This window comes from Carassius carassius, chromosome 26 (assembly GCF_963082965.1).
Source record: "Carassius carassius chromosome 26, fCarCar2.1, whole genome shotgun sequence".
In the NCBI taxonomy this organism is placed as follows: domain Eukaryota; kingdom Metazoa; phylum Chordata; class Actinopteri; order Cypriniformes; family Cyprinidae; genus Carassius; species Carassius carassius.
The window spans coordinates 30,390,433-30,415,590 of NC_081780.1; the positions used below are offsets into that span (position 1 = coordinate 30,390,433).

The 25,158-nt window shown below is 38.5% G+C and overlaps 1 protein-coding gene across 1 annotated transcript in view; it reads right to left on the reverse strand.

The window, feature by feature from the left end:
- Positions 1 to 220: 220 nt before the first annotated feature.
- The window catches only part of LOC132106016 (oocyte zinc finger protein XlCOF6-like), a 103,833-nt gene continuing 78,895 nt past the window's right edge, over positions 221 to 25,158 (reverse strand). Inside the window, exon 5 of the mRNA XM_059511602.1 lies at positions 221 to 861. Coding sequence (XP_059367585.1) covers positions 852 to 861 — 10 coding nt within the window. The 3' untranslated portion in view covers positions 221 to 851. The remainder of the gene's footprint in view (positions 862 to 25,158) is intronic.

Below are 25,158 nucleotides of genomic sequence, written 5' to 3' on the forward strand. Positions count from 1 at the left end.
CTGATCAAGTGTTTTGGCAAACAAGGTAGATCGAGAGTTATGTAAACCTACAGAGCCCAGGAAGTCACCAGACTTATTTTTACAGTGACTTACAGTTGGTGATTTTATTATACTATGACTACTGAATGTACAGTTTATCAAAATCTGAGTGCATGGACTGGAAAGTCATGGGTATGGTTTATTGATCCATTTGCATGACTTGTTAAACTGAGGGAAGTATGGTTTATAAACTGAAGGGATGAATTGCAAAACCAGTCGGCAGAGATAGTTTTTTTCCTCCTACAGGTGACTTCCTGGGCTCTTTATAAACCTCAAGGTTTGCTTTCTCTCCACAGTGGTGGCACGTGTAAGACTTCTCTCCAGTGGGAGTTATTACATGATTCCTCAGGTGTTTCCATCAGTGAAACGTCTTTACACTGATAATATAGAGCAGTTCTCTCATATGTGAAAGGCTGCTTCACTTCTAAAACTCATTCCACAGTGACCTCATTCAGATGATTTCTCTCCACTGTGTGTTTTCATGTGCCGGTTAAGGCACCCTTTTTGGCGGAAACTGTTTCCACACTGTTGGCAGATAAAAGGCTTCTCTCCGGTGTGAATTCGGATGTGGTCTATAACGTGTCCTTTTTGAATGAAACCATTGCCACAATGAGGGCATATGTAGGGTTTCTCTCTAGTGTGATTTCTCAGGTGGTATTCATATTTTGCTTTATGGATGAAACTCTTTCTACAGTGAGGGCATGTGTAGGGATTCTCATTGTGCATTCTCATGTGGTAATCAAGGGTGCGTTTTCGGCTAAAACTGTTTCCACACTGATGGCAAGTGAAAGTGTTTATTCCAGTGTGAACTCTCATGTGGTCCTCAAGGTGTACTATTCGTTTGAATCTTTTTCCACAGTGTTGGCAGGCAAAAGGCCTTTCTTCTGTATGAATGTACATGTGTAGTTTAAGGTTTCCGTGTTGATGAAAGCCCTTTCCACACTGAGGGCATGTGTAAGACTTCTCCTCAGTGTGAATTCTCATGTGCCTGTTAATGCTTCCTTTATGATTGAAACTCTTTCCACAATATTGGCAGGAGAAATAACTTAAGTTTACTGTCTTTTGAGCCACTTCCTGCATGGAAGTTGTTTCAGTCTGTGAACAGCTAAAAGATTTTTCTTCAGTTTTGAAATCATGGTGATTTGAGTGTTGATCTTCCTCTTTGATTTCATTCAGTACTTCATTCTCTTCTTTCACTGCCATCAGGTCTAAGGCAAGAAAACACAGATAAAAGTTAACTCCTGCTGAATGGCACAAAGCAATAGACATCAAAACTAAAATACAGCTAGATCCTACACCTATTAAGCGCATAGGCGGAGTGTGTGTAAGGTAGTGTTGGGTGATACGGTCATTTTTTAGGATCGTCATATCGTCAGCCCGTGAGATCAACGATACACAGTATTAGCAAGAGAGAGACTCTTTGTTCTTGTCATAGCATAACTAATTGGTGTTTTAAACCGTGCAGGTGCGAGAGAGAGAGCCTATGGAATCACCAATAATCAAAAAAATACTTCTAAAACTTAATGAAAAACTAATGTTAAATATAAAAATACTGTATTTAAAACAGCTAGTTCATATATAGTCTGATGCATCAGTCATACAGCGCTCCAGACCGCGCGCCTCATGACGAGTCTGACGCACCGTCACAGAAACAAGAATGAGATGCATTTTAACATAACTGTGCATTAAACTCAGTTAGTGAGGGCTCGATTAAAATATTACACATATACAGGCCGTTCAGATTACTTGTTAAAGTTTAATGAACTACCTTATATCTGCAGATGATGTACGTCTGTTTGTGGATGGAGACTTTGTAACGGCCAAAACTATGTATTTTGCATGCATCACATTATATTGCGGTGTGCATGAAAATAATAACAAGGCGGCAGATTAAACTTATCCATAGTGGTTCTCACGTACTCCTTCTACGTCATCACCACATAGTAATGTGTTATAAGTTAAGTGATCAGTCTTTAAGAGAAGGACTACGTGAGAACCACTATGGATGATAAGTTCGCTCTGCCGCCTTGTTAATATTTTGTCTTTACTTTATTTGTGACACCAAGAAAGAGTTCATCTCTCGTGTCTGAGAAGAGCGCATTGCCGTTTACCAGCCATTTAATGTGTGGGACACCAACTCCTTGTTTTCTATCTCTTTCATTTCATGGATTTAGCGAGTTAGCTGAGTCAAAGCGTTACAACTTCTTAGTGTGTGTGCGTGTGTGTGTAAAACGCGGTGCTGAAGTGAAATAGCTGGGCAGTTTGATAGCAGAGTTATAATAGGCCGCCTAATAAAAATAATAATAGCTATTATTATTATTATTAAATAAATTAATAGGAGAATGAGCCTAATATCGTCATGACTATCGACAGAGAAATCTGCTTACGTCTTTATCTCTGACTATCGTCGATACACGATAATATCGTCCATCAGCACAACCCTAGTGTAAGGCTGGACATGGCTACTGTTCCCTGGCCACTGGTCTGAAATTAATGGGGGCTTGGGCCAAATTGGACAAATATGTCCATGTACAATTAAAAAAATCTTATAAGGATGTAACAAATAAAGTGAAAATGAAATAAAAGTGTAAATTGTGGCATTAAAATTTAATCTGTTAATAATGCATCAAATTATTAGTTTGGCCAATCAGAGGTGTTTAGATGGGTCATCGCTGAAATGCCGGAGATGTGAGATGTCTGTTAATAGAGATGTGTTCTATATTAACAGTAAAGCTGTGGTTTTAATTTCTAACTATTAGTTTAAATAACTTTTAACTTTGCTGGTGATACACAGCCCTAGTGAGACCTGAACAGCACACGTTGTATCTGTGTTTAAACTAAACATAAATTTTGCCAGTTTAAAAGTTTAAAAGCCAGAGAACAGAAGCTCGCGCACGAAGTGAGAAGATTTGTGCGTGTTCAGCAGACAGAGCCGGCTGAACGTAGATCTAACGTTTCTGGATCAGTGCATTCTCTTAAAGTGACAGTCTTTATATTAATCGAACAGCAACAACAAAGAAATCACTCACTGCTCTTGACTGAATAGCTTTTGTAACTTAATTCAGATTTATCTTTCATTTATACAGTCAACTATGCAATGCGGTTTTAATTTTTTTCTTTTACTTCACTTTGGCCATTTAAGCGCACAACTTGAGCAAAAAATTTACTTTGCTAAAAATGTATTTCTAAAAATAATATTTTTAAACATGCAGAACTCGTTCAATAAACAAGCCCTGAACTGTACTGGTGTTTAACAGATATGTCTGTGTCTAGATATGTCTAATATCTGTCTGATCATGTGATCTCTTATGACAGTTTTCAAAAACTTAATTCATTTCTGTGGAGCTGGACATTTTAAATAAGGATCAGATGAGCGAGATCAGCTTTGAGAATGAAAACCAACCTGTTTGTTCCTCAGGATCTTCTTGTTTGACTCTGAATGTTTCTTCAATCTTCATGTCTTCACTCTCCTCTTTAATAAACACCATCTTTATAATAGTTTACCACAGCGTGACAGACATCAGCAGAGTTTTTCTGTGTGTTCAAGATAAGAATAATTTACAGACAGAACAATTAATCCAAACTAAATCTCTGAATTAGTCTTGATCAGCTTCCTAGATCAGTGTGATCATTCCTGTCAACCAATCAGAATTGAGGGAAGTGACGTGATATACAGCCAAGTATGGTGACCCATACTCAGAATTCGTTCTGTATTTAACCCATCCAAATTCAGTATTTAATAATTGGTAAATTATTTTTAAATATGACACCTGCAGCCGATTTGTTAAGATTGCATTGCATTCACACTGTTTCGGGCAGCAGGTGACGTCAGCGCGCGCTGATTCGAATCACTGAATCATTCTGCGAATCATTCGACTCGGAGATTCGAACAGCTCTGTTTCTCCATTACTGCTTACCAGTGAGCGAATTCGTTTCTACAATCAACAGATTCATGATTTAGAGAGTGAAATGAGACGCATCTCTTATGTTACTCGTGCGCAGGAGCGCTTCTGCTGACGTTAAAAACAATGTCCATTAAAGTAACTAGATGAAGCATTACAGTGTAGTGTGTATAATGGCACCATTTACATAGCCTTTAAAAGCTATACAACTGCACGAGCGGTTTTGTTTGAATGAAACGCTTTAAATGCTTAAAAACACCAACCTTTCTGCAGCCGAATCACAACAGAAGTAGGAGCGTGGCGCGCGGGCTTATGACGTCACACATCTCACGACAAGATAAAAGTCCTGGGACGTGTTCCAAACAGAAGGTTATGTGACACACTACACGGGTGTGTTTGAGGATGAGCGAGGGGACACCCTCAGGTCTCGGTTAAAAATCAGAGGAAACTTCCAGGGAATGATAAGCTTCTGTTCCAGGGTCAGTTTCAGTTCAGCGCTCGTGTGATCTACTTCAGTGGGCGTGACAGTGCACAACATTATATAATATTATGGGATATTGATATGTTAATTATAAAGCACTTATGTAAGTAATAAATAAGGTTATATCCTATTCTAATATTATTATTATATTTTTTTATTGTCAAATATAACAATTATCTGTATAAATTATAAAACACTATGACAAAGTAATGTTTAATTTATTATTTTATATTTATGCATTACATTTTCATATTATCATCATCTCACACATGGATCTGCACTTTCTATAGTGTATAAATTATAAAACAAAATACATATCTGACATGACTTAATATATAATAAGCATCAAAATATATAAACCAATATAATTCATTTTCTCAAGGATTAAAGATTACACAAAAAAAGATTACATAACCATCAATAAGGTGTCAATATGCGCCAAAAGAAGAATAAAGAAACAGCATGGTGCCCTTTTTCTTAGCGTCCGTTCCCAAAGTGACTCGTCGATTCGTCGCTCTGTTGAGAATGTCTCGAGTCTTAACCAGGAACATACTCTGAGTTTAATAAACTTACTCCCGAGTCCTGAACACGTTTTTGGAAGCACATACCTTGATTTTGGGGTTTGGGGTTAATCATCGGAGATGACGGTAAATTTACCTGCTTTCTGGAATACACCCCTGGTTTTCTTCCGTAAACACAGAGGCTTTTAGGTCTCCTCCTGCTTTTTACAGTGTAAGCGATGTTTAAATACCTCATTAATTCATTTACACTGCAAAAATGCCTTTCTTACGGATTATTTTTGTCTGATTTCAAGTACAATTATCTACAATTCTTAAGATGCAATTTCTATAGGCCTGGATGAAAAATGGTCTAAGATATTTACCGTATTTTTTGGACTATAAGTCGCACCTGAGTATAAGTCGCATCAGTCCAAAAATACCTCATGATGAGGAAAAAAACATTGTCATAGTCATTAACATAGTCGCACTGGACTATAAGTCGCATTCATTTAGAACCAGAACCAAGAGAAAACATTACCGTCTCCAGCCGCGAGAGGGCGCTCTATGCTGCTCACTGCTCCTGTAGTCTACACTGAAGACATAGAGCGCCCTCTCGCGGCTGGAGACGCTAATGTTTTCTCTTGGTTCTTGGTTCTAAATGAATGCGACTTATAGTCCAGCGCGACTTATAGTCCGAAAAATACGGTATTTGTTTTTTTTGTAGCCACCACCACAGCTGTTAAATAAACACAAATTATTCACAATTCATTTGATCACCTTTTTTCTTAAAAATAAAAGTTAAGTTAAAAGTTATTCATTTTACTTTAGTGGTTTTAATCAATAAACTTCCCATACTTGACCATCTCCATTGTGCTCAAAAGCTGCAGTCATTGAAATAGACACTGAATTATATTTAATGTCAAATGTTTAAGTAATTTAGTCTATAAACCCATGAACCTTTCATGCTTAAAGCTCTACCTTGATTGAATTGTGTTTTTATACTTTATCTTTGGCTGCTGTCTTTATTGTTTTTGTCTTTTTCCTTTTTTTTCAACAGGATACCATTAAAATGAAGAATAGTTCAATAAAATTACAGTTTTCACCTCCCCTGGACTTCAGGGAAGCCCAGAGGTATTACTCTTATAGTCATAACATTTGTTTTATTTAAAGGGTAAGTTCACCCAAATATTAAAATTATGTCATTAATGACTCACCCTCATTTGTGAGCGCGTTGCAGTGGCGCTGCTGACGTCTTATCTTTGTTATTGGGCGCGCCAGAAAACACTTTAGCAGCGCCAGGCAATGCTGAATAAAGTCATAAAAATACTTTCCAACATTGCATGCAACAAATACCTAAGCATTTATTTATCCATTTGTTTTATTATTTAGCCAAGAGCATGACGATACAATGATGCTAATTGCATGAATTAATTTGTTATCTTATCCCCTAAACAGAACGCTTTTTAAAAAAAGTATCGGTTCAGGCACAGTTTACACACGGTATGGTTTTAAAAATATCAATTTGGCAAAGGTATCGTAAAAAACCCAATTGATCTCCAACCCTAGTTATAATTGACATTTTCAGTGATAAAATTCTACCTCGGCTTATGCTTTATAGGGAAACCTTTTACATTATAACGTTTTACATTTCAACTTTACCCAATACTACGTATTTACTATTTATTTAACGTTGAAAGAAAATGTATGCAAACATTTAAATTGCACATAATACAGTTTTTAAATGAACTTATAAATAATGAAATTTCTATTTGTTAAAATATATTTTATTTAACACTGGCTTTAATAAAATCTTCCATAACAGGTTAATTTAAACACATAAAATAATTCAAACTAACAGATAAAGTAAAATATAAGGATTAGCCTATATACTCAACACATGCAAATGCGTGCAATGGATGAAAAAATACATTTTAGTTATTAATAAATTGTCTGATTTGTGAGAGAGGTCTTCCAGGCCCTTTTGAAATCTCTGAAAAATTTGTTTCTCTCCCTGCCAAAAAAACCAATGAGTAGCTCACGATAATGCAAGATTTTTGAGACTGTGGAATTTTCCCAATTGTTTGGTGTGTGTGGATAGAAAGCATATAGTAAAAAAAAAAAATTAGACGTCAAACATCATTTTAAAATGATTGTAATTCTGTTTTGCACAGGTGTAAACTTAGATGATGCCTCCAGGTTTTTTGCTGCTCGCTGGAGGATCCTTGGGCTACACATTACGTTTAGTCCAGAAAAGGCTGTAGATTGTCAGACCGGCATTTATTGTTTGAATTTCCTGGAAAATAAAAAGTGTATTTGTTGGAAACATACATGCGTACCCAATCGAAAGACCCGGACTGAAAATTCTTCAGAACAAATATGTGTACCATTACACCCCAACTGTAAGCTGAAGTAATGCCTTCTGAATTTTTTAGACTTGCTTTATATTTATATTTTTTTTATAAATTATCTTATGCCATGTTGTCCTTTTTCTCCGTAGTGTTGTGTCCTTTGTATTGGAATAGGAAATAACCCAAAGAAAGGTTTCAAAAGTGTTAATAACACACCTGTACTGATCATCAGTAAATACAATCTAATCCGTATTCGAAGAGGAGACAAATGGAAAACTGCAGTCATCACACCATTGGGGCACTACGAATATCTGGTTATGCCATATGGCCTTTCAAACTCACCATCCATCTTCCAAAACTTCATAAATGAAATCTTACAGGATATCCGTGCTAGGGTTGTGCCGATAGACGATTGATAGCTGAATTATAATAGACCGCCTAATAAAAATTAAAAGTTATTATTATAATTTAATACATTAATAGGAGAATGAGCCTAATATCGTCTTGACTATCGACAGAGACATCTGCTTTCCTCAATATCTTTGACTATGGTCGATACACGATTCTAACTGCCCAGCTATTTCACTTCAGCACAGCATTTCACACACACACACACACACACACACAAAAAGCACGCACGCTCAAAAGGGGATTAGAACCTGTGGTCACTGAAGAAGTTGTAACGCTTTGATTCAGATAATTCGCTAAATCAATGAAATTAAAGAGATAGAAATGAGGAGTTGGTGTCCCACACATTTAATTGCTGGTACTCGGCAACGCACTCTTCTCATACATGAGAGATTAACTCATGCTATATTTTAAATGAGCCCTCACTAACGGAGTTTAATGCCACAGTTATGTTAGAACGCATCTTATTCTTGTTTCTGTGATGGTGCGTCGGTCTCGCCATGAGGTGCGTGGTCCGGAGCGATGACTGATGCATCAGTTCAATTCAAGTTCAATATGAACTTACCTGTTTTAAATACTTTATATTCAACTTGTTCGTTTATGTCCAATATTAGTTTTAAACTGTTGGACTTTAAATGAAATCTACTATTGATTTTCACCATTGACTGATTTTGCAGAACATTTAAACTGATAACTTCTGTGCACAGATGTGGCAGATTTGTCACAGAATGCGCAGACAGTTGTGTCCGACTATATTTGAACTAGCTGTTTTAAATACAGTATTTTTATATTTAACGTTAGTATATCAGTATGTTAGAAAATATACTTTTTGATTATTGGTGACTTCATAGGCTCTCTCTCTCGCACCTGCATGGTTTAAAATGGCAAATAGTTATGCTATGAGAAGAACAAAATGTCTCTCTCTTGCTCCACCCATGCACAATAATATTGTGTATCGTTGATCTCACGGTCTGACGATATGACGATTTGAAAAATGGACATATCGCCCAACACTAATCCCACTCCAACTCTACAGTATGATTTCTCCATCCAGCTAGGCTCTTCTACAATTACCCCATCAACTTCAGCCAGAAATCTTGGTGTAATCTTTGATGACCAGCTGGCCTTCAAAGAACACATTGCAAAGATTGCTTTATCTTGAAGGTTTGCATTGCTCAACATCAGAAAGATCAGGCCCTTTCTAACAGAGCATGTTGCACAACTTCTTGTCCATGCTCTTGTTATTTCTAGGCTGGACTACTGCAATGCTCTTCTGGCTGGACTTCCATCAAGCACAATCAAACCTCTAGAAATGATTCAGAATGCAGCGGCATGACTAGTCTTCAATGAACCCAAAAGAGCCCACGTTACACCTCTCTTTATCTCCTTGCAATGGCTGCTGGTTAGGGCTCGCATCAAGTTCAAGACATTGATGCTTGCATATAGAAAAGTCACTGACTCAGCACCCCCAACTTCCACTCACTATTACTCACTATCTACATCCCTTCCAGAAGCCTGAGATCCACTAGAGAGCGACGCATCATGGTACCATCACAGAGAGGCTCAAGATCATTTTCCAGAATATTTTCGTTCACCATTCCTGGCTGGTGGAATGGTCTTCCCACCCCTATCCAGAATGACGGATCCCTGACAATTTCCAAGCGACAGGTGAAAAATCATCTCTTCAGAAAATGCTTAATCAAAAATAAAAACTCTCTATTTATACTTTCTCTTTCTAGCTTGTACTCATTTGAACAATATCTAAAATTTGGTATTACAAGCACTCTCTAAGAAGAATCGGTGTGTATCCCCCAATTGTAAGTCGCTTTGGATAAAAGCATCTGCAAAATGACTAATTTTCTCATTCACATTCTCATTTTCTCACCCAATTTAAAAGTAACACCATCAGCACGTTTCACAGGTACTCCAATGTCTCTGCAAACACCAGAGAGGAGAGAGCGGTATCTCCTATGGGAAAAAAAGAAGTATAAGACAGACAGAGAACAAGGAAAGAAAAAAAGCATAGAAGAATGCTGTAATGATAAAACCTTCATAATCATCGGGAAGAAGGAGGCGGGAACCGACGGACAATCAAAATGAAACTTTAATAATAAAAATAAACACAAAACAGCGCACCAGCCCCTCACGGACGACTGATGCGCACAAAATAAAACCAAAACATAAAATAACGCCCAGGCCTGGTCCTCTCTCGTCCTTCACTGTCGTCGCTCCAGTTTTATATCTCCTCCGTGGGCCTCGAGACCGGCGGGTCGAACAGGTGTAGTTCATCTCCAATCACTCCACCGGCCTCGCTCCCACGTCCCTTGGCCCCGCCCCACTTGTCACATACCCCCATCGCCCCTCGCAGGCTGGGGGGTACTCCTGAGACTGCGCTCTACTCCCCCCCCCTCCCTCCGGGGGCCTCGAGACCGGCGGGTCGAACAGGTGTAGCTCATCTCCAATCACTCCACCGGCCTCGCTCCCACGTCCCTCGGCCCTGCCCCACTCGTCACAAATACAATGAGGTAGAAAAGGTGTTGAGGTGAAGGAGATGGAGAGCAGACCAGTGCAGCAAAAAAGGCTTCTGCAGCTGCAGTCAACAGCCTGTCCACACCTCCAAAGAGTCCCGAGTCTGATAACCAAGTAGATGGCCAAGAACCATGTCCTTCAAGGTTAGAATAGTAAAAAGATAGGTAAAGTCTGCACAATATTTACATTACAAGCAGAAGGTGATATTGAGCACCATACAAGCAAATATAAGCAGTGAAATGAGGTTTAGGGATGTGCATTCCAGAATAGACATGGAACAAGTACAGCACACAAACATGTATAGTGAAATCTAACCAAGTTATTTCTAAAGAGACTGACAAGCAATCTTGGAGTAATTTTGTGTAATGTTTACATTTCAGACAATGTAGAGAGGGAAGGAAACGGTCAAAACAAAAAAATAATAACTTCCCTGCTGTTATGGCTGGAAAAAGAGCTGAAAAAGGAAGAAATTTAAGAAAAGATGTCAACTGCTGAAGACACGCCAAATGTCCCCAAGGTCAAAGATAAGCCACGAGCTGCGAAGTTCAACTACAGTGGTAAGTAAGGAAACTTCTCCTTTTTCATGCGGCCCTTACCAACAACCTCAGAGCATGCTACCAAAATGCCACCGGCGAAAAGGAAAGGCAGATGATTGCCAAAATATGTGCCGGGGGTAAAATTATTCGGAAGTACAGGCTGAGGACGTATGCAGAGGCAGCATTGGGTTTCTCCAAAAAAAGGTGGAGAATGTCTAACCAAGAACTCCTGCCATTTCAATGCAAAGGAAACGCACGAATTGGAGAGACAATTAAGACCTGCGTGAGACAATATTTCGAAGGTGATGATATGAGCTGATTGACAACTGGGAGAAAGCAGACTAAAGGAGAGCACTCTGGGTGACCTTGTTGAAAAATGTAATGACCAGCTTGTAGGGTTAAAATGACATAATTTCAACATCAGCAAGCAATTTGCCTTTTTCAGAGCCCTGAAGCCTTTTTCAGAGCCCGATAATGAATGTATAATTCATATTGATTTCTCAGAGAACTAAGTAGTCCTCCGAAATCCAGGCATCGCAATTTGGGGGGTCACACCAACAGGCCATCTTGCATTCAGGTGTGCTATACACAGCCCCAAATGCCACACCCACCTGTTTCTGTACGGTGACTTCCTCAGGGAAAAAAGGATCAGCTGCAATATGAGCATCTTAGGCCAGTGCTGATGTAACGGAGGCCAGCGAGTAGTGCTGTGCAGGTAAACCTCACTCCCCGATCTCAAGAGACTCACTAGCGACAGACGCTAGTGGCTGTAGCCATTTAGCCTCCTTGTTAGTGCGTCCGCCTCCCATACCGGAGACCCGGGTTCGAGCCCCGCTCAGAGCGAGTGTGAGGAGCAACAGAGAGGACCCGGGAGAGTGGGGTTACATTGGTGCCGTGACCCGGACGGGAGTTTGGTTTAGGGGGGTGAGTGTAATGGAGGCCAGCGAGTAGTGCTGTGCAGGTAAACCTCACGCCCCGATCTCAAGAGATGCACTAGCGACAGACGCTAGTGGCTGTAGCCATTTAACCTCCTTGTTAGTGCGTCCGCCTCCCATACCGGAGACCCGGGTTCGAGCCCCGCTCAGAGCGAGTGTGAGGAGCAGCGGAGAGGACCCGGGAGAGAGGGGTTACATTGGTGCCGAGATCCGGATGGGAGTGAGGTTTAGGGGGGTGAGTGTAACGGAGGCCGGCGAGTAGTGCTGTGCAGGTAAACCTCACTCCCCGATCTCAAGAGACGCACTAGCGACAGACGCTAGTGGCTGTAGCCATTTAGCCTCCTTGTTAGTGCGTCCGCCTCCCATGCCGGAGCCCCACTCAGAGCGAGTGCGAGGAGCGTCAGAGAGGACCCGGGAGACAGGGGTTACACTGACATACGTCAAGCAGGAGCATCCTACTGTGAAGGTGATGCATTTTCTGAGTGATGGACCCTGCTCACAATACCGGCAACTTTTTCCTCTTCTGCACAGAATTTCACAAATGGGGCTTCACACAAGGGACATGGAACTATTTTGAGGCCAGTCATGGAAAGGGGGTTCCTGAAGGAGTAGGAGTTGCACTGAAGCGACAAGCTGATGGCCTTGTCATCAAAGGCCATGACATCATGGGAAGTCGTGGCCTGGTGGTTAGAGAGTCGGACTTCCAATCGAAAGGTTGTGAGTTCGAGTCCCGGGCCGGCAGGAATTGTGGGTGGGGGGGAGTGCATGTACAGTTCTCTCTCCACCTTCAATAGCACTTAGGTGCCCTTGAGCAAGGCACCGAACCCCCAACTGCTCCCCGGGCGCCGCAGCATAAATGGCTGCCCACTGCTCCGTGTGTGTGTTCACAGTGTGTGTGTGTGTTCACTGCTCTGTGTGTGTGCGCATTTCGGATGGGTTAAATGCAGAGCACAAATTCTGAGTATGGGTCACCATACTTGGCCGAATGTCACTTCACTACTATCACACTACTATCATTGACGCTAGGTCTCTGTACTCAGCGCTGATCAGAGCACACACCTCCATCAAGCTGTTGGATGTTGGATGAGGACGATATAGAACAGGCAGTGCAGGCTATGCCTCAGAACACCCCAACAGTTCCCTCAACCATGCGCCTTCATCAAGTTGTGACTTTAGAAAGAGGTGTCCTTATCTGCCGTGATGTAAGTTGTACATGCACTGTAAGAAGAATACTGTGAAATTTACAGTAACTTGCTGGCAGCAATTGGCTAGTAAGTTGCTGTAGTTCATTTCACAGTATGCTTACTGTAAAATTAATTGCAGTAACTTAGAAAATACTGTAAACTTCTTTACAGTAATAATCACAGTACTGTGTTTCATCACCTCATATTTTACTACTGTAATAGGGATTACAGCATTAATTGTGTGTACTGTAAAATAAAGACACTGTTTTTGTCACAAAAATGCCATTTATTTTTCAACTTTTCACACTTTAAATTTCAAAATTCATAAAATAAAAATAGCATAGCAAAAAAACTTTTCAATAGGTAAACATTTTTTTGCTATTTCATTTTGTTTTGTATATAACTACACTTCAGATAAATCTTGTTTAAATGTATTAAAATTAAAATGTATAAAAGACAAATTAAATGATTTAAAAACAGCAGGATAGAATTTGGTCCCTTAATGTAGTTTTTTTTTTCTCCCAGAACTGAACTTAAAAACGGGCTTGAACTTGAACTTGTCAATTTCCTGGGCTGGAGTCTTCTACCCTGCAGAAGAAGAAATTAAATATTAATGGAAAAGTTTAAGCAGGACAGACGGGTTGATGACAATAGATATAAAAGTTTGATTGGATCATTTGATTTAGCCAATCAACATGTAATACAATGTAATACAATGCCCACTTCTTTGTAAACCAAAACTCTTACTTAAAACTTAAAACACACATTTACTTATATTATCACGTAGATTTTAAAATCGTTTTTTTTTTTTTTTTAATTTTTATTCCAGAATCTATGTTAATTAAAATTCAATAGCTTTATTTTTGTCCCTGCTTGTAGATGAGGTTGGCAGAAGTTAGCCACTTTCGTTCCAAGAGAGGATGAAATGTGTCGTTATCTATGAGTGTTAAAGTGGCGTAATATCCAGGGTGGACGCGAAGAAGAGATGAGACTAAACGCACTGAAAAGCCTTTGCCCTGCTCAGATGCTGAGAGAGAGATTAGACAATAGTGTGTTGAAGTTATGACGTCACTTTGTAGGCCAAAACGCGGAAGTGAGTTAGCATTTTAGCACTAAGGGTCCCCTCGCCCTAAAGTCTATGGGTTTCTGCTAAATCGCCTGAAATAAGGTCTGTGGTTAACAAAGCCTCTAAATATTTTCACCTTTTGATCTATGACATAAAACACACCAGTTATAACCTGCTTGTGATTTTTTTAAACGTTATTGTGTCTTAAAAACGGTGGTTGCTAACAAGTTGCTAAAAGGGACTACATTCTTTGGCGGGGACTTTAGACGTCATCAAGACAAACCTGAAATCTCTCACTAGCCCGCGTTTCAGCCTCACGTTCTTAGAAGTTTACCTTTCAGTTAATATACACGTTATATATTTAGTTTTTTCAAGTTGTAGTTTTTACAAATATTATTGTACACAGAATTCTGTGATATCAAGGTAACCGATTACCAGTTCTTTATTTCTGTGGAGAGACTGTAGTTCGACAATGGTGTTTTGTTTTGTCCCGAGATGCAAGCACAAGTCGTCGACTGAAAGATGCTCGTTTTCCGTCCGATGTTACCCAGCGGAGACTGGGTTTGTGCCGCAAGGTAAGCTCACACAACGATGATTTCCATGTGAACACCGTATTTACTGCCTTAATGTGGCCACGACGAATCTTTAATGGTGCATATTAACACGCTGTTGTTACTTTGACGGTCAGATGGAGTTAAAAAGGCTAGCAAGAATAAACGTTTTTCATAACCAAATCAACAGCTAAAATACCTTTGTCTTTCTCTTAAAATATCTAAATGCTTGTTTACTTTGCCACTGTTTAATAGATTAGATCCGCTGCAGTTTTATTAAAGGCTAACGTTACGTCGAGAAATGTTTATTTAAAATATTCAAAATAATACCTGGTTTATTGGCTTATTGTAACTACTTTGGATATAATTATAGAAAGGGTGGGTCCTGCACCCTGATATTTGTGAACTTGGCTTTTACCCACTTAAAATAATATGATTGTATTTGTAAACGGCATTAGTTAAGGCATTAGGTAACAATGATGATAAATCTTTGTTATTTTAGTAGTAAATGTTAACTAAATGTAATGTGCTATATAAACGTGGACAGATCAATGAAGAAGATTAATGTAAATGCTGAAAAACTCCATTCTAATATAATACAAATATTTTATTGTGTGATTTTCCTCCACCCCACTTTGTAATTTTAATCTGTAAAGCTGTAACTTCCATAAAACTAACATTGCTTATTTTGAGTTTATCCTCAGATGAGCTGACCGGAAGCCCAGTGTCCATTCTCGCATCTGCAGCTGTCATTTTCCTGCAGGGGAAAAAATGTCCCTGTTTTGTTTTTATCCACAAACGATGTTCCCACTGGACAAATTTTGGAAGATCATTCATACTCCCTGAAATGTTCAACCACCCATTGTAGCAACAATGCCATCTTTCCCTGTAGAGACCTGTTGTGTGAATTATCAGTTTTTGCAATTAGTATATACTGTAGTTTGTTTTCAGTTTACTTATTTTATGAAAATAAAGATGTTTACTACAACTCTTGCTGTAAGGTTTCTGTGGCTCAGTGATTAGAGCATTTTATTAACTGTGCAAAAGGTTGCGAGTTCAATTCTCAGAGAATATGCTAGCCTGAATGCACTGTAAGTCGCCTGTCTGACAAATACCAAAAATTAAATGTTAAACTATTGTATACTACTTGTATATTATTGTAACTACACTCCAATGCGAGATAAAATTTATCACACTGGCTCTCACATTGGGGCTTGTGGATTATAAGGTAAAAATATATAGAAAATGTGAACAAAATGAGTATATATGGTTTATTCAGGGAACATATATGGTTTATTTATATTATATTATAATAAGCATTTGTTGATGCTATTGGACAATTCTCTTTAAATTCAACATATGTAATTATATACAACTATTATATTAAATGTTTGGAATTTAACTGTGTTATGCTTGTTCAGAGATTGTTTGTATAGTTATCTTAAATACATAGAACACTATTATAACTCCTCTAACGTTATCCCTCCCTAGTTTTACTTCCCGAGACTCGATAAACCTTGTCCCTCATGCTGGCCCTTACAATACGGTTAAGGTAAACCAGCATCTAATGGAAATTGATATGGCCATAGCTAGCGTTAGTGCTTCTGAAATGGTAAAAGTGAATTTTTTTTATTGCGAATTAGAAAATGGTATGCAAACATACAATAAAACATAATACAGTGAAAGATAATCTTTAAAGTTTATTTGGGGCACAATGATAAGGCATAATAATCTTAATCACAAAGAAAATATTAAGGTTTATATAAAATAACAAAATAATAAACGAATAAATAAAACTAACAAAAGATAAAAAAAAAATCTCAGAGAGACACACAAACAAAATTAGCTTCTAACATTAAAAAAAAAAAAAAACGAATAGGCAATATTCTCATGGAAAAGTGGATAAGTGTTCATACACAGCGCAGATCATAATGAGCGAGCGTGTTTTTTAAAATAAAGTTTGAGGAAGCTTGATGATGACGTTGATCCGCGACCATGGTGTGCTGTAGTCCGCTTATAGCCTACCGTTAGCATTTTATATCTGACGGCTTTATTTAGGCTTCAAAATGTATACATTTTGGAGTAATTTGTAAAGATTATCTTGATAGACAAAACGTATAAGGGTCATAACTCTGTTGAATACAGATCTTATTTTTTTGCGATTTTCCAAAAGGCTATGGGGAAAATGCATAGCTTTTCGATCGAGGGAACCCATGCGCCGCTAACTTCCGGGTTGTCCTACAAACTGACGTCATAACTTTGGCACTCTATAGAGCTGCACGATTCATCTTCAAAGACTGTGATCTCAGTCATCGCGACCTTTCAACTTGTCTGTCTAATAAATTTGTCAAAATCATATCGCAACATTCAAATCTGTGTTGACGCTGCCGCTGACCCAGAGAGAGTGAGGTTAGTCATGAAACAGCTTCACAAACAGTCTTTTAAATAATTTTTTTTTTTATATATATATTTTATATGCTCTGTTGGTGGTTTGTGGAGTAGCATACCCGGGCGGTGATTTTTTTAAATTGCTTTTATTAAGACACAAAATGTACATTTATTTTTATTTATGCAAAGCTTAACATCTGTAAAATGAACAACCACATTTTTAAAGGATAAAAGCGTCGTAAGAATTTTATCATATATAGTGCAGGCTTCTTGCAGGTTTCAGCAAGTCAAATTTTAGACCTTTTTAAGACATTTTAAGACCATAAAGGTTGAAATTTAAGACCTACACGACGCATTGCCAAAAAATGTTCAAATCAAAGAATTCATTTTATTTCAATTAATTTAGTAACTGAAAAAGGATTCATTTAATTTACAGATACCGCAATCCATTAGTAATTTTCCACACCCAAAAACGTGTGTCAGAGATAAGAACAGAATCAGATATAATTTTTTTAATATGAAATGTATTTACATATACTGTAAAAAACATATAATTAGTTGATTTTAGTTGATAATAACTAGAGATGAAATGGCATGAACATTTCATTTCATGATTATATTCCCAAAAATTATCACGGTTATAACAGAATCCTGTTCAAAAAGTACTAATACTAATACTAAAGTTTAATGTAAAAAACCAGCAAATAACAAATAAAATTTGCATCAATATGCACTTTTTGTTTACATAAACATTAAGTTACAAGTTCTAATAAAGTTTTGACGACAAAATAATTTCAGCCTTTAAATAATTTTTTATAAAAAGAATGAGTCAAAAAAGATATTACCGACATTCACAATGCACTTTAGCTTATCTTTTATTATTAATAGTAAAATTCAGTCAGATTTTCCCGTGGCACCTGTCGTTGCTTTGCAACTATGCACTGTGGACTCCACAATGACAAAAATATTTGAACGAACTTGAACACGCAAAAGACGCGATATGTGAACAGCCTGTTGGCGAGCTAACTCAAATCAGGCCGCGAGCTACTGGTAGCTTGCGAGTGACGTGTTGGAGACCTGCTCTAGAGCTCCGCTCTGTAGGCTACGGATCAATACTTTTTTGCTACTTTGTATTAACTTTCTGCGGCCAGCGTTTCTGGAAATGAACGAGGGTAAACCTTCTTAAGACCTGAATAAATTATATTTAAGATGGCGGAAAAAAATCTGTCTGTTTTTAAGACATTTTAAGGCCTTAAATTAAAGTTCCGAATTTTACACCTTTAAAGACCCCGTGGGAACCCGGACAGAGGGACTTGCTGCTGCATGGGAGTGTACTACAGATTACAGAGAGTACATTAATTGACGTGTGAAGAGTAGAGATGGGACTTTTGAGTAATTTAGAAGTCAAGTACTCTAAAAACCAAGTAATTCAGTATTAAAGTGAAGAAAAGAAAATGTGATGTGCATGAAATTGTTAATGGAGATGATGATTTTGCAATTGTTCTGTCTTGATTAATGCTTAATTTGCTATAAACAGATATACTGTAACCTAAGTAGTAATAATGCTTTTGCTTAAGTACAAAGATGTAACCCTGTGATTAATGCTATATGGAAAATGTATTGTGTAACTTCACTAACATTAAGAAAACTGCTTACGTGCATGAAATGTATGTAGTGACTGAGTTAGAGTAGAAACACTTATGTATTAGAAATAGTTTTTATGATAAATGGACAATATAGTAGTTAAGGTGTATTTCACAGAAGGTTAAGAGGAAAAAGGCTAAAGCAATGCTACGTAAACAACCGAAAGTCTCGGCAGAGGAGGTGGCAGCACTCCAGGTGATGACATCAGAAGAACCAGCGTTCGACATCTGTGTATAAAAGACTGAGAGAGAGACTCGACGGACGGATACTGAACAAGCACAGTATCCCTCGACGCCTGATACCAGCTGATTATACCTTGATTTTGTAACTTTACTATTGTACTTTGATATAACTTTTGTTAACTTTAATAAAACTTGTATTTTATAATTGACAAGTTATGGTCTGCAAGAGTAGTAATTTAAGAGCCGTAAGCAAGAACTGACCACAGGGAAGTCTGCTGAGCAAGTTGTAAGTATTTTTGAAATGCTTATAGTTTTGTCCAGTGTCGACTTTCCTTACCTACCTGAGAATAATAAATAAACGGGTAAAAGGTGTATAGATAAAGGAAACACCATAAAACAAAATTTAGACTTTAGACTAGCTTTGCTTACTTTTCTACCATTTGCATGGTGAGTTCAAAGAAAAGTTTGAAATTTAACAATTACACAACAGTCCATATAAACCCAAATAAACACTTTTAGAAGTATTTTACTAGTCGGGTAGGTGGTTAAAGAATGAGCACTCGAAAATTTGTTCCCATTCCTAGTCAAAAATATATCATCAACAAATAAGTGCTTACCTCTGGATCAATTCTAACGTAGTGGCTGCCTCCGCAGGATATTCCATGTTAAATACATAGAACGATGCAAAAAGGACAGCCAAAGCAGAAGTGAATTCTGAACAGTCAGTCAGTTGGAGGACAACTCTGCCCTCGATGGAAAGCATCCACTTTTTTGCCCCCAGAATGGACTCTCCTACAAAAATTAAGTTGACATTGCACAGCATTCAATCCGATATGGTTTACTGTTTGGCAAAAAAAAAAAAAAAACTTTGCTACACAGATCACTTTCATAACATTCTCTAATACACAGCCAGGTAGTGAGCCTGCACATGTATGCACATCTACGCATAGTGCAGAATTTGTGCACTTCATTTAGTAAAAATCTGGGTGTCTGTAAAGTCCTGATCATATAACAGAATACTGGAGACATGGATTACAAATGACAAGTGTGAGCTTTTAAAATGAAGTTTTGAAAGCATTTTACGTTTTAAATGCACTGACCTCTTTTTTTTTATTGGATCAGTGACAATTAGAGATTTTTGGAATCAAAGTGCAAGATGACGTTTAACTTTGTTCACACACAGTGAATCGATACAAATATACTTAACACTTAATATACACTTAAAATTGGGATCTATTGTGTATGTGTAGTGCTGGGATCTTACCGAGCATGATGAGTCTTGGAGTGCTTGGCAGGGCAATCTGGGCCTCAACATCTGCTTGGGTGGAGGTTTCCTGTAACACGAAAAAAGCAGGAAAAAACCCTTTTAGAAAACACAAGTATAATGTTCATAAGAGAAAGTGTGTGGCAATACTGTACAAAAATTACTTGCATCAGCCAAGAGGATAAAAGTTTCTTCCTTTTCTTTGAAGTAAGCAATAATGACTACTATTGCAGAAAGTCCAGGATCCATGGCTTCCATCTGTCTCTCAATGCCATGAAGGACTGCCTTCACTTCCTTGTTCCATTTCAAAAGTTGACTATTGAAATATTGTAGCACTCTTTTCCCCTTGCCAGAAAGTGATTCTCATAGTTTGATTCCAGCTCAATTCCTGTCAATGTGCAGAAGTGCTGTAGTAAAAACCTCTGCATGAAGAGGAATGGCCACTCGTTCTGTAAATCTGACAGGGTTGGTGAAGGTGTTGCATTAATGTCACGACGCTGTTGCTCATACAGTAATGTCATGAGATCATTGACTCGCTTCTGGTTTGCACCTCTTTGTCCCTCCTTGGAATAAATAGTCATTAACTCTTATTTTCTTCTCATAGAGAGACTCTCTATTGCTGTCCTTCAGGCAGCTGTGATGGCTGCCAATTGACACAGCCGTAGCTATCAGTTTTGGCACACTTTCTTGATGGTCCAGGCAGATCTTCATCCACGGCAGGGACCACTCGTTTTGGTTTTCGAAGTCTTGTTAGGGTATTGTCTCCGTTTAAAAAATCGATCCTTATCCTCAGTTGTTTGCTTAAAGTGTAATATCCATTGCCAAGCTGTTCTCCCTCTTCTGTTCGGTCTTCAAAAGACTCAGGATATTTATCTACAATGCTCTTAGCCAGTTCAGCACACTGCCTGAATGGGGGGTTCAAGCAAACCTGTCTTATTGCTTCCGCAATGACTCTCACCATATGCCGTCTATCTGCAGCTTTTGGTCTTTTCCTCTGTGCAGGACACCTTCTCAAGCTTTCATGCGTTTACTCCCACGGCACAGAAAATGTTGATACCCAAGTGCTATTCTGGACAGAAACATGGCTTGAAGGTTCCAATGCAAGCTCTGAATTGGGTGAGGTTTCAGGATAAGGTACAGGTGTAAGAGTCAAAAGATAGTCAGGTTCAGCAGAAGTTTCCATGGTACAGTCACGTTGCTGAGTGTTTTGCTGTGTATCTAAAATAGAAAAAGCATGGAGTTGCTACCACGACAATTAAAGGCTTTTAAGAAAACATATACATCTTGTCAAAAACTATTTACATAGCTGTATCTAATAAATGTGTATAGTCAATATTTTATGAGTGCTGGTTTTGGAAGTCATTTGCATTGTATTTTTTTTTATGTTTTATGGATTTCATTATTTAACCAAAATTATTAAAGTGATAGTTCACCCTAAAATAAAACATTCTTGTCATAAATGACTCACCCACAGGTTATTTCAAACCCATGAGACTTTTTTTTTTTTACCTTTGAAACATGAATGAAGTTTTTTAATGAAAACCGTGAGATATGTGCCTCCATTGAAAGTCTGTTTACCCAAAACTTTCATAAAGGGTAAAATAAATTAGTGGTTTAATCCAAGTCTTCTGAAGAGACAAATCACCTTGTGTTTAATTTAGGCTTTTATTCACAGAAAAACATTGATCACTAAACATGGAGCACTCCAATTTGATAAACAGAAGCACAAGCATGCCTGGTTGATGCAAAAGAACCAACGAGGTTTGTTCTCATGCATCAAGCAAGTACAGTTTTAGTGCTCTACGTTCATTAATCAACGTTTATAGGTTACAATTATAGGTTATAGATTAATTTACCTCTTCTTTTGAAAGCATGAAGTAGTTTCCTGCAGTCCACTGGTGTCAGGAGGTGTTTCAAATCATCTTCTTTTATGAATTCCATGTCATCAGCTGTCCTAACCCCAATGCTTGACAAATGTTGTAGAATCTTTTCCAGTGACTCATTTTCCAGGTAGGACAGGACACTTTTAATGCTGGCTTCCATTATACTTCACCTGAAAAAACAGATTGATGAAGCACAAAAACGTCAAGGTTATCATCAAAGTTGTAAACTGGAAGTGGGAAATAATCAGCAAGGGTGTCCACACAAACGCAAACATAATGTCTCTGTGTGCCATGCTGCAAGATGTGAACACCAAGATCCAAGGCTGGCACTGATTGAAACTTTTCACAAACAAAATAAACCTTCTCCTCACCGACCAGAAGAACAACAATCCTACCAAGCTCATGACCCCTGTCATTAACATTGAGAAGTACAGCCATTCCTTTCCTGTAGGTAGTTCCCTTGTATGTGGCAGAAACTGTTTCTAATGTGTTTTGTTTCTTAATACCAACTTAGTCTAACAGCTTCTTGAATGGCACCATTGTACATTTGATCATCAAATTCATTGGCTTGGCCTACTTGAAGAATGTCTGGAAAAAAACTCCCCGAGTGTAAATAGGCCTGTAGTAATTGGTGCCTTTCTGCCAAAGTGCTACATAGGTTTTTGAGCTTCCGTGCACACTGCTTAAAATATGTGTGCTTGCTTTCAAAGCGGAGTGTCCAGAGGCGAATTAGAGGGACAAATTTAATTATAAGGTATGGATAGTGAAGGATGAAGTGGTGTTTTGCTTTAATGGTCAGTCTGAAAAAATAGCTGCTCTAGACTCCAAATATTCCTCAACAAGTAGCTTCAGATAGGCTACTTGATTGGTGTGGATTTTGGGAGCACACACAAGTTCAACTATCTCCCTCAGCTTGAGGCACAACTGCCAAACTTGATCTTCAAGTGGATTCTTGATACGTTTACTAACAAGGATAGGGAGAAGACGTAACAAGCACCAGTTCTGTGCTGCACTTCCTCCCAATTTCTCTCCATCAGCTCTAATCACACAAGGCCGGTTATTAGCATCACTACCTTTGAACTTTAGTGGAAAAGAGACCATCCTATTCAACTGCACAAATGTGAAGTGCTTCCCAATGGCCACAAGATGTTTAAGATACAGTTGAAGATCCACAGATACAATCCCTTCAAAAAGATCATGACCAAGACATGGAGGAAGTCCTGGTTGGCATACATGGAAATGCTGTAAAGAATTGAAAACTGAGTCTTTTTTTACTCCATCTACACAGTTTTCAGATCCCATAGACAACTTCGCCACACTGCTCCTGTAGTTTTCTACTGTCCTTGCTGGGCCTAGCTACAGAAGTTTTTGCTCTTGCTGAAATTCTCAGTGAAACCTCCAAGTGCATGCGACCCCAGGTTGTCACCTGCAATGACAATTACTACCCCCTTCATAGTCTGGCCTGTTTCCAAAGTAATACCCGATTGCTCAATGTCTTTTAAGTCTTTCACAAGGGAAGAGAAAACTTTCTCTTGTCCAAAAAACTGATAATCAGACTCCCTGCACAGCATGAGTAATTGCATTGGGTCAATGGATTGTGACACTATATTGGGGCTAAGAGAAATACACAAATATATTTTATTTTACCAATGTGAGGAAGACATTGAATGTCAGACACTGTGTAAAATATGTATAGGGATGACTTAATTGGTTTCAGGCCCTAGTTGAATTTCTCTGTCTTTTTTGTATGTGGGACTTTTATGTGTGGGGGAGAAACATCTTGGGGTGAGCAAAATGGACTTTTATTTTGATAGGAGAGCACCTAGAGGGAGGAAGGCCTTCTTTAAGAGAAATGCCCAAGCAAGTGGGAGGGGGTGAGGTGAGTTGATCCTGCTTGAATGAAATGGATTGGTAGTTTTTAGCCTTCTCCTTTGAAGTTGCTTATAGATTATTTACCCATCGAGATTCAAGAGAAGACTTGTTTTTTCGGGGTGTTTTTGCTGTTTCATCACATTTGGAGGATTATTATCTTTTTCCTTGGACATTTTGATTCATTTTTTGGGGCTCAAGGACTACGGATTCACACATAAGGACAATATTTCTCAAGCATGGACTATTTGATCAAGGACTCTCGGATAAGTGTCATTTTACTGATTTGACTATTGAATTATTAATATACCTTGTTGGATAACCTGCTTATGCCTATCTTTGTCTGATTACAAGGGTTTATTCAGTTATTCCCCTTATTCATTAATGCAGTGTGAGTACCCTGAACTTTTGAGTGACTACTGGTTTATTTAAATTATTAGACCAGTTTGTTACAGATGGTGGCCAGTATGGGGATCACTCATGTGAATGGTGGTATGAGTTGATTTAACTCTGTTATCTGATTTGTTATTTATCATTTTGATCAAACAGTGTTTTATACTTGCAATGGAAACTGCTAATTCTAATTCAGAGGCAGAGTTAATTCCAGTAGATGAGGTGGGTGTAGCAGAGTCCCTTCCTTTCAAACCTGCTCCCCCTGGAAATGTATACCGGAATCCAGGATCCGTGGTAGAGATAAGCTCACTGTTGGGTGAAATGTATATTGACAGTCAAGCTGAAGAGAGTGATGATGAAGCTCAACCTGTTGTAAATCCGGGAAGAAATGAGATTGAAAACACAGATTTAGCAATATCAAACCTCTCTCAATCAGTCCAAGAATTACGTGCTGAAATTAACACGTTGAAAGATGGTCTTCGCTCATTCAGTGAAAGTGCAGTAAACCGTGAAGCTGTATTCAGAGAAGCGGTGAATCGACGGTTGGATGACATTGAAGATTTCATGCAAAGATCTTTGGCTAAGCTAGAGAATGGAGTTATAGACTGTCTTCAAAGAAGGGATGAAAAGTGGCGAAAGGAAGTTGACCGTATCAGGAAAACCAGCACTCCCATTAACCGTTTTTTTGGGACTGCCAATTTAGATAGTGAAAGAAGGCAGTCAACTACACCAGCTGCTTCCTACCCTAAACCCCCAATTCATTTAGAATTCCCTAGTTTTGGAGAAACCAGAGAAACCCGTGATGTAGTGGAGTTTGTGGAGCGATGTGAAAATTTCTTGACACTCAGACACTTGTCAGACACCGAACTTGTAGCCACCCTTAATGCTGTTCTCTCTGGCCCTGCCAGGAGTTGGTGGCTGGCAGAAAGAAACAAGATCCATAACTGGGATGAGTTTAAAAGAGCCTTCTTGGGAGCATTCCTTCCCACTGACTATCTCACTGAGGTCGAAGAACAACTTAAAGCTATGATTCAAGGTCCTGATCAATGCATTAGA